This window comes from Bison bison, unplaced genomic scaffold (assembly GCF_000754665.1).
Source record: "Bison bison bison isolate TAMUID 2011002044 unplaced genomic scaffold, Bison_UMD1.0 scf7180017864148, whole genome shotgun sequence".
In the NCBI taxonomy this organism is placed as follows: Eukaryota; Metazoa; Chordata; class Mammalia; order Artiodactyla; family Bovidae; genus Bison; species Bison bison.
The window spans coordinates 4,042,551-4,053,679 of NW_011494720.1; the positions used below are offsets into that span (position 1 = coordinate 4,042,551).

Here is an 11,129-nt window from a genome sequence, read left to right on the forward strand (position 1 = left end):
CATCTGCATATCTGAGGTTACTGATATTTCTCCTGGCAATCTTGATTCCAGCTTGTGCTTCATCCAGCCCAGCGTTTCTCATGATGTACTCTGCATGTAAGTTAAATAAGCAGGGTGACAATATACAGCCTTGACGGACTCCTTTCCCTATCTGGAACCGGTCTGTTGTTCCATGTCCCGTTCTAACTGTTGCTTCCTGACCTACATACAAGTTTCTCAAGAGGCAGGTCAGGTGGTCTGGTATTCCCATCTCTTTCAGAATTTTCCACTGTTTGTTGTGATCCACACAGTCAAAGGCTTTGGCATAGTCAATAAAGCAGAAATAGATGTTTTTCTGGAACTCTCTTGCTTTTTCCATGATCCAGCAGATGTTGGCAATTTGATCTCCGGTTCCTCTGCCTTTTCTAAATCCAGCTTCAATATATGGAAGTTCCACGGTTCACGTATTGTTGAAGTCTGGCTTGGAGAATATTGAGCATTACTTCACTAGCGTGTGAGATGAGTGCAATTGTGCAGTAGGTTGAGCAACAGTATGAAAATGCCTAGGGGTGCTTGTAACCAAATCACTTCATACCATCTACCTCTGGATGTCTTACCAGCAAGGAGTATTTGTGTTTTTTATTTAATACTTATTACCAACAATTTTAGCTTCTGGTGTAGACAGTCATTTCATAAACTCTACTCACAGCTGTGTCATCTGCTCACAGCGAGTTTAAGACTCCAGTTGAAATCCATGCTAAGATGGTGCTGACGATATCAATGATGCTTCATGACGTCTGGTCCCACTCTACATCGTGAGCTAGTTCTCCTGTTTCAAAGGTCATATTCCAGGTAGACTTTTGACTTGATTCTCTCCAAGACATGGTAATATAAAATTACTCTGAGAACACAAAAGTCTGTTCAATTAACATAGGTTAAAGTTAGAAACACATAAACACACTCTTACTCACGTACACACACATCCACTCCTAAACCCCAAACTTCTGAATTTCCCCTCTGCTGCAAATCTCTGAAAATAGGAAATTGAATATTTCCTTTCACTAAAAGGTCTTCCTCAGGAAGGCATGATTCATATGGTCATGCTCACCGCCTTTTCTGACTGATGACACATAGGGGGGGTTTCCTCTAAAAGCCTGAGAGATACCCTCCTTAAAGGGGTGGGGCTGACATCAGGTGTGTGAGGTAAAGCTTCTAGGTTATTCTAATATAAACCTGTGCTGCTGTGCTAAGTCACTTCCTTCGGGTCCAACTCATTGTGACGCTATGGACCACAGCCCGCCAGGCTCCTGTGTCCGTGGAATTCTCCAGGCAAGAATACTGGAGTGGGTTGCCATTCCCTTCTCCAGGGGATCTCCCCAACAGAGAGAGCAAACCCACGTCTCTTATGTCTCCTGCACTGGCAGGTGGATTCTTTACCATTAGTACCAACTGTAAAGCCCCAGTATAAACTTGCGCTGTGCTGTGCTTAGTAGCTCAGTCATGTCCGATTCTGTGTGACCCCCTTGGACTGTAGCCCACCAAGCTCCTCTGTCCATGGGATTCTGCAGGCAAGAATACTGGAGTGGGTTGCTGTGCCCTTCTCCAGGGGATCTTCCCAACCCAGGGATCAAACCTACGTCTCCTGCATTACAGGCGGATTCTTTACCATCTAAGCCACCAGGGAAGCCCAAGAATACTGGAGTGGGTAGCCTACCCCTTGTCCAGGAGATCTTCCTGACTCAGGGATCCAACTGGGGTCTCCTGCATTGCAGGTGGATTCTCTACCAGCTGAGCTACCAGGGAAGCCTCAGTATAAGCCTACTGACCTTCAGTTCTCTCCCACTCACTCCTTCACTGTTGGTAAGTGATGCATTGCAGTTTTTTTTTTTTTAATGTGTTCAACTCTCACCTGTTGAAAATTTCTCAAAATACCATCTGCTTAATCAAAAATATGGTGACTCAATTTTCTAAAGTAAAATTATGATAGTCTTCTGGTGGAGCAAAATATTTTCCATTAGATCTATTGATCAGCTTCCTTTGACTCAACTATTTTCAAGTTTTCATACAAAAAGCTTTCTGATTTTTTACAACCTACTGAATTTTAAGGAACTGTTTTGCTCTAGTAAACACAACTGCCTCTGCCCTCCTGATCCCAGGTTAAAAACTGTTCAGTCATTTGATGTCAAAGAAAACAAACTAGGCTAAGTCCACTTTCACAAAAACCCTATTCATAGATGGATAAACAGCCTCAGAAACTGTAGCTCCCAGCAAAATGTGCCAGAAGAAAACAATGACATGAACGAAGCATGTGAACGCAGAGAGTAGCCCTGCACCTCCCTTTTAAATGACAGGAGAGTAATCAGGATGCGGGGAGCGGAGGGGAGCTCTTAACCCTGGCAGAGAAAGGAGAAAAAAAAAGAATCTACATCCCAGCTTCAAAGATAATTTTTAAATTATCCAGATGGGATGTTACCAGTGAACCAACGGTACCTAGACCTTGGCTTCTCAGATGCTGGAGTCACTAATACCTTCACCTAAGACAGTAATAACGTTATCTCCAGAATATCGCAGTGCCTTCCAGCGGGCCTCCCTAAACTCATTCTGCCTCGAGAATCCAGATACGATCATGTCACCCCACTGCCTTCCATAGTAACTAGAAAATATCGCAAACGCCTAAGACCTGTAAGACCCTCCATGATCTGACTGCTGTGTCTCTCTCTCACCCCAATCCCATCCAGCACAGCCCCACTGTCCTTGCTCTTCATGACTCCACCGTGCTTCCGCTCCTCAAAGGCTCCAAGCTCACCTCAGGGCCTTTGCACTGGCTGTTCCTTGGCCTACAATGGTCCTCCCCCTAATTTTCCAGTGACTGGTTCCTTTTTGCCTTTCATACCCAAGTATCGTGTTCTCAGAGGGAGACATCATCCAAAGAAGCCTACACAACCAGTCATGCTCCTTCACCTCTCTGCTTCACTCTCTTCTTAGCGCTGATCACGACTGGATATTTTCTTGTTCATCTGCTTTGTTCAGAGAAGGCAATGGCAAGCCACTCCAGTACTCTTGCCTGGAGATTCCCAGGGACGGGGGAGCCTGGTGGGCTGCCGTCTATGAGGTCGCACAGAGTCGGGCACAACAGAAGCGACTCAGCAGCAGCAGCACCTGCTTTGTTTGGGTGGTGGTTTTGTTACTGTTGTTTGTCATCCCTACTTCCACCCCATTAAAGCAGGCACCCAGCTGGACCCCCGCACCTAAAACACAGATGGACCTCCAGCACCTGGAACTGGAGGTGTAAGTTCCACAATGCCTGGAGCTTAATAGGTCCTCAGCAATCAGCTGCTGAACGAAAAAAAATTCTCTTTTTACTCAGCACGGAATTTGACATCAAGGAAAGTGTTCTTCCTGAGCTCTCTCCAAGAGAGCCACGACTAAACCTTTCCATGGTACCACCTTCCTACAGGACATATGCTCAATTGTTCAGTCATGACCAACTCTTTGCAACCCCTTGGATTGTAGCCCACCAGGCTCATCTGTCCACAGGATTTTCCAGACAAGAATACTGGAGTGAGTTGCCACTTCCTCCTCCAAGGGATCTTCCCGACCCAGGGATCGAACCCGCGCCTCCTGTGTCCCTGCATTGGCACATAGATTCTTTACCACTAAGCCCCCTGGGAAGCCCCCTACAGGACACACAAGGTCCCCAAAGGAAGTGAGAGAAAAGTGCCCAAGGAAATAACAAGGAGAAGGCAGAGAAAGAAGTTAACTCACCACCTATCTATCAACACAGAGGAGGATGGAACTGTCATAAATTATTAGTAAGCATGAAAGGTGACGATCAGTCACAACAGAATAAAATATTTAAGCAATAATAACCCAATTATAGTACACATTAACTTGGGGGTTCAGATGGTAAAAGCATCTGCGTACAATGCGAGAGACCTGGGTTCAATCCCTGGGTCGGGAAGATCCCCTGGAGAAGGAAATGGCAACCTACTCCAGTATTCTTGCCTGGAAAATCCCATGGACGGATGGAGGAGCCTGTTAAGCTATAGTCCACAGGGTCGCAAAGAGTCAGACAGGACTGAATGACTTCACTTTCACTATTATGAATTAATCAGTAACAAGTTTGTGAACACATATACGCCATAGATTATGCAAAATGCTTTCCTTACGTTACATGTTTTTAACTCTAACAAAAACACTGAGTTAATTAGCAGTCCCATTTCACAGATAAGAAAACTCAGGCAAGCTTCGGGAAGATAAGATACTTAACCAAGTTTTCAAATCAGTTACTGTCAAATACAGAATCTGAATCCAGCTCTATTTTATTCCAAACCATGCATATTATTCACCAGGCCTGATCTCTCCCATAGCAGTTACAATGAAAAAGCTGTGAAGAATCAAAGGCAAGCAGGAAATGAAGCCATAAAAATCACAGGTGCTGTTGAAGAAAGTTAAATGTATGGATGGATGGATGGATGTGGTTCCATCAAATAGAAATGTTAATTGTAGCAGACAAAAAAAAAAACTATCATATGACACTCAAAATAAAATAAAAATCAGATTAAGAGAATCAAAAAGTGAAATGATTCATTCCATTACAGAGCTGCATTCTGAAACAATACAACACAGTCAGCAAACTACAATAAAAATAAGTAACTGGCAAGAAGTGTCTCAAATGCTTAAAGGTCAGGTCCCAAATATGTAGGGTTCTGCTCAAGGTGTGAAATAAAGAAAGAAGGAAAGAGAAAGAAAAGGAATGCATCCCAAGAGCAGAAACCTTGAAGGGATCCTCAGGAAATACAAAAGTCCAAAGTTCTTTGAAGTTGCCCCTCCCATCACTTGTTGATGGAGAGAGAATGGAAAGCACCATCTTGACCAGAGGAGGCATAGGGGCTGCACAGAACAAGAGAACAAGAAGTCTGTGGGGTCTGGCCTTCTGACCTGGGACAACTCATTTCATGTCCGAAGCCTCTCTCCTCATCTGTGGTAGAGGGATACCTTCACTGTGCCCCTCTGGGGCTTGTACAAATGTCAGATGAGCACAAATATGGAAAAGCTCGGGTAAATAAAACCTGCTTGAAAGCCCCGCTAATGGCTAAACCCGGGGTGAAAACCCCAGAAACCTCATGAAACGAGAGCAAAGAGGAAAAAGAGGTGAGAACACGGATGTCCCGGAGCTGGAACACAACAAGCTAGGAATGGACAAACATCGAGGTGGTGACACAGAAGCAGCGAGACAGAAAAGAGGAGCGCCACAGCTTTCCGCAATGATGTGATCGCAGAAGGGCGGTGTGCAGGTGCTGTGCGAACAGTCTCCACCGTCACAGAGCTCAGACACCCGCCCTCGATGAGCTTCCAAATTTTGAGACCTGCCCTGAAATGACATTCAGTGTCATTTACCAGCAACAAAGAAGTCTCCCTTCAAAATCATCTAAGTTCGGTGAACCTGGTGCAGTAGCAGACATTACGGCCCAGTGATTGGCTAAAAGGCCATCTCATCCTCCTGAGTCCACTTGAGGATCTTAAGAGCGCACTTCAACCATACACACCCACGGCCACCCCGCGACGCCCAAAAAAAAAAAAAAAAAATTAGGAAAAAAAATGTTGTTATGAGAATGCTTCATGTCCCAAGAAATATGGAAGAAAGCTCAAGAGAAATGTCTATTCAGTTTGCGGAGAAGCACCTGATGCTGTTGCCAGGTGGCGCTTATAAACATAAACACACACCCTAAGATTGCTTTTCTGCTTTAATTAGTGGCCAAGTCAAGCACCCTGAAGTTAAGTGTCATCCCTGGGGAACTTAAATGAAACAGATGGAGCCCAAGTCCGATCAGACCAGCAGGACCTACCAGCGAAGGGAGAAAACGCGTTTGCAGTGGCTGCTAGAACAGAGCTCTCCAGCGGCATTGAGCACAAGGATCACCAGGGCCTCTTGTTAAAATGCAGATTCTGAGTCAGCAGGCTTGTAGCTTCTGCATCTCTAACAAGCTCCCGGGTGATGCGGGTGCCACAAGTCTTGGACTAGGCGCCAGACAGGAGTCCACAGTCCAAAGCAAGAGCCAGTCCTAACGCCGTGGTCAGTGGAAGTCCAGTTACTGCAAGGAAACAGTTGAGAAAACACAACTGGAACTTATTTACCCAAAGAAAGTGCATGACGTTGGCGAGAAGCACCTATTATCACACGGCCAACTAAGAATCTTCCCCTGATTAGTGATGTTGAGCATCTCTTCATATACTTGCTGGCATCTGTGTGTGTGTTGTCACTTTTTATTATTTCTGCATTTTAGTATTTTTAAAAGAAATTTGCCTAAGATGAATTAATAGTCTTTCATATGCTTTTTCTTATATTTTTAAGGTTACTCTTCTTAATTAAGCTTTAGCTACACCTAGAATTTACTTTGCACATAGGAGGCAAGAGAATTTCATAAAATATCAACTTAGAAAAAGCCAGTGGGGGAGGGGGCAAGAAACAAGAACCTTCTTAACCAGCTACAAGTCCCACCCCGGGTCCTCTGCGTGCCTGGCAGAGACATCTCCACGACACCAACTGGTGTCCCTGAATGGCAAGAATCAACGTTTTGACAGACAAGGCGGCTCAGAGAGAACAATTTATGTCCTGGAGCTATAGGATAAAAGAGGAGAGGAAGCAATAAAAACAAGGAGTAGTAATATAAGAGCTTATATAAGCTCATACAGGCAGAGGAGATACCAGGATACAAACCCAGAGTCTGATTCCACAGCCCCTGCTCTCTCTGTTCCAATACCTGGTATAAGCCACAGAAGTAATGAAATAATGGAGCATCACCGCCTATCAGCATGGGACCAAACACTCCCTCTCTCTGCTTTAGTTTCTTTGTCTTTACTAAGGGCTAATAATGGTTTATACCCCTCTCTGGGTTTTCTGAGGATGAAATGAAGAAGCCTAAATGAAGTATGTGGCCGACTGTCTGATACATAATAAATGAAGTATGTGGCCCACCGTCTGATACATAATAAATGCTTCAATGAATGTTTTTCTACTATTATGATTAAGAAAACTCTATGGCTGGAATCCAGGAGATAGAACTGGCAAGAAATTGGAATAAAGCAAAGAGTTCTTGACCCACGGCCAAATGGTAGACCTACAGCTGCCAAAAGAAAAGGACCTTCCTTTTTCAGCAACCCTAGAGGCTAAAGGAAGAAGAACCAGCTAACCGGAACCAGGATGACAAAGAGCCTGGGATCCTGACGGCACCACAAAGCCCCCATGAAGTCCTAAATTCCCTATCCCCAGACTTCTTTTACAAGGAAAACCAAAACTCATTTGGTTAGTCCACCAAAAACTGGGTTTTCTGTTACACACAGTTGACCTTTTTTTGCCTGATACGTACTGTAAAAGCTCATTTGCTTTGCAAAATCCTTTACCAAATCATCTGGAAGGCATGGTGCCATGAAACGATGAATAGATATGACTTACAAATAACTTTCCTGACACATACAGAATAAGGAAAATAAGACACACACAGCAGATGAGTCTCCCACATTAACACACGACAGAGAACTCATGATGGGGCTTCTGATGGTCTCCTCATCAGCGTGGTAAAGATGCTGCCAGTCCTCTACAGGTGACCCTGGGAAGAACCTCCTGAGAAGATAGAAGGAAACAAAGCCAACCCGTCTGTGGTCAAACACTTCTCAGCTATGGTCAGGATACTTAACTTGCCTGTGCCTCAGTGTTCTCAATTGCAAAATGGAAATGACAGCTCCTGCCTCAAAGGGTGCTTACGTATTTAAGTGAGCTAACACAAGTACAATGCTTAGACCTGCGCTAACACTCACTGAGGATCTACTAATATTATGCTACAGTTTCCCTGGTGGCTCAGAAGGTAAAGAACCTGCCTGCAATGCGGAAGACCCAGGTTCGATCCCTGGGTTGGGAAGATCCCCTGGACAAGGGAATGGTAACCCACGTCAATATTCTTGCCTGGAGAATTCCATGGACAGAGGAGCCTGGGGGACTACAGTCCATGGGTGTGCAAAGAGTCAGACACGACTGAGCGACTAACACTTTCGTTTCATTTCACTTCACTACTAATATTGCAACACTGGTGGTGGTAGTGCTAGCGATTAACTAATAAAAATAGTAACAATAATAAAAACCAGATGAATTACTTCATTCTGTAGACATCAACCTTTTTCCTAGTGTATGCGTCTGCCTAATAACATCAGCATGAAAGCAAGCTGTAGATTGTGGTTGGATTTAGACAGTTTTAAATCTAAGGCTTTCTCCAGTGCTCACCATCACTGCCGCCACACTCATACGATGCCAAGAGTGGTAAAGTCTACACGAAGAGCTGCTTATCAGTAGGATGTATTTATAAAATGGGGGTTGGGTAGAAAGGTTAACAAAGACAGCTAAAAATAGTCCTATAAGCAAACAAGTTTGCATAAGCCAACAGTTCATTAAAAAGTCAATACTTTCACATCATGACTCTTGAGAAATATTCAAGTAATGTGTCACACAATTTGGGAGAATGTAGCCTCTTGTCTAAGAGTTGGCTACACACTTGCTCTTTTTATCTTTTCTAGATTCTAACAGGGAAAGTATCCGGGTAGTTCTATGGGGCTGCACCCAAGGGTCTAAAGGGCACAAGCATTTTGTATAAAGTTGCCACGTAGTAGCCACAGGTATGTACCCTAATCAGCACCCAATGCTCCAGACATCAAGACACTGAAAACTGAACCACCCATAACTGCTCTTGCAGGCCAATAGGAAACTTTCCCCCAGTGAAAGCAGTCTCAACTAAGTCACAACGTCAAGGCAGCAGGATCCCAAAAGCAGTTTAATCTGCTCTGCCTTTTAAATGCTAAACAAGCATAACAGATTGTGAATTTACACTTCTCTCCCAATCCCAAGGGGGATCAAAAAAAAAAAAAAAAAAGACAAAAATCTTGAGAGTGTGAAGACCTCACTCCAAAATCCCCCTGTGTGCCTGTTACTGCTTTTCTGGTTGTACATTATCAGGTAGGCTGGCAACTGCTCAGGAAAGCCAAAGACTGGTAAGTTTAACCCTTTCTTTCACTCCGGAGCAACACTGTCCACGGAAATACAATGGGAGCTGCACAAGTCAGCCACTTGTGTAACTTCACATTTTTCAGGAGCCACCTTTCAGAGGGTAAACATACACAGTCAAAACACTATCAACATGCAATGACTATAAAAAAAAAACTAGTGATGAGATAGCTTATATGCTGTTTTCACCCTAGTATGTATTTCACACTTACAGCACAGGGCATCGGACCAGCCATATGTCAAGAGCCCAAGGCCCATGAGTGACTACTGGCTACCATATTAGACAGAGCAGCTCTCCAGATCAAAAACTGATGTCTTCAGTTTTTTAGGTTGCTTCTCTGATGGACACAATGGTAAAACAGATCAACCAACTCAGACCAGGCAAGTCGCTAGACAAGGGACCTAGTAGTATCTTGGATGGGGGAACACATCCCATTTCAAAATAGCATCTGGGTCTCTACAGATTTTATGTTTTATATCAAGCACGGACATTGTTAGTTACACATTACTCCACATAGAAGTATTTGGTGTTTTCATCTTCGCTTTAAATAAGAGCCCCCAAAACTTTGGTCCCTGGACAAACCTCTTTTCAGGAGAGAGTGTATCCTGTCCCTTCTCCCAGAATGAATTGTCAGACATGCCCCCCACTGACACCCCACATCTCCCACAAGTCTGGGACACCCCATTGCACATGGTCTGTGTGTACTCGGCAGGCGGGAGAGATGAGATGCAGAGATGACCGGGGTTGGAGATGCTGCAGCCATGGGTGAGACAGAAAGATGACCTGATCTTACCCACATTACCTACCTCTCAGGCTTAAGGATGACCAAGGGCAATAACAGAGACAGAGCTCTTAGCCAACTGTAAAGCGCTACACAATTCTAGTTATTATTATTGAGAAAGGACACCATTCCTCACCTGAAAGAGCAGATAGAAGAAAGAAAACAAAATAGTAACTTGACACAGAGAGATGCTGAGCTGGGCGGGGGGTGTGGAACCCACGAAAACACGGGTTGTTCTTGGCGGACCCGTTCTCTTGAAAGGGTTCATAGAGGCTGGAGGAACCTCTATCACTTTTGCTTCGAAATCGTGGGAGACACCTAACAGTAAGAGTGCCAGCTCTGAGTCCAAGCCCCCAGCCTTGGTCCAGCACCCGCGGCCTCTCCAACCCACGGCCTGTCCTCGTCCCCAAAAACGGCGTAACTCAGGATAATGGTTCCAAGCAGACTTCTTCCCAGGGTTTAAATGTGGCCTAAGACTGCGGCGCCAGCGCGGGGTACTGGCGCCTTCCCGGAGCAAAAGTCACCGAGTCCCGGGGAGTCTGGCTCCAGGCTTCTCGCCGGCGCGAACGCCTCAGTGTTGGCTCCGGTGCTGCCCTGGCTCCGGTGCTGCCCTGTCTCCTTCTCCAACAAAAACAGAGGCTCGCCGGGCCGCCGGAGTCTCCCTGTACCTGTCCAACCGCCTCTTCATGCTGCGAACTGCTCTGGGCAGGCGGCGTTTTTACGAGGTCCGAGGGGAGTCACCCACACAAAGGCGCCTTGTGCTTCTGCGCTCCCGGGTGGGCACCCGGGCCTCCGGGCACCGCACCCGGGTAGGGCAGGGCGGGCGCCCCGGCCCGATATCCGCGCCCGCAACCCTCATCCTCCATTCAGAGGCCACCCGTACCCCCCGGGTTTAAAGATGAGGCTCCCCTCGGCTGGCCACAACCCTCACCCCCGAAAGCGGGCACCAGAGTGACAGGCGCAGAGAAGTTTGCAGGCTCACCGCGCTGTGTTCTCAAAGCTTCTCGCGGGCAGAGGGGCTGAGCGCCACCCCCCACCCCGGATCCCAGCTCCCCGCCGGCCCGATCCCCCGGGCTGGAGACGCCGGGGTACCCCCAGGCTCGCTCACCTCTAGTCCAGTCCACCACTTGCTTGGGGCTCCACTTGGTCACCGGTTCCATCCTGGAGGGCCGGGAACCCAGCGGAGCTGGAGTCGGCGGTGAAGTCCTGCTGCCCTCCCGGGAGGGCGCGCCCCGCGGCCGGTCCCCGCGCCCGAGCGCCCTGTCAAGGCTGCATGGCCGCCGCCGTCAGCGGGGCATCCCAGCGCGGCGCGGCCC

The 11,129-nt window shown here is 46.5% G+C and overlaps 1 protein-coding gene across 1 annotated transcript in view; it reads right to left on the reverse strand.

Moving 5' to 3' along the window:
• Positions 1 to 11,118, reverse strand: part of CNKSR3 (CNKSR family member 3) — a 108,570-nt gene extending 97,452 nt beyond the window's left edge. The window contains exon 1 of the mRNA XM_010840848.1: positions 10,922 to 11,118. Within this exon, the coding sequence (XP_010839150.1) occupies positions 10,922 to 10,973 (52 nt within the window). The 5' untranslated portion in view covers positions 10,974 to 11,118. The remainder of the gene's footprint in view (positions 1 to 10,921) is intronic.
• Between the last annotated feature and the right edge of the window lie 11 nt (positions 11,119 to 11,129).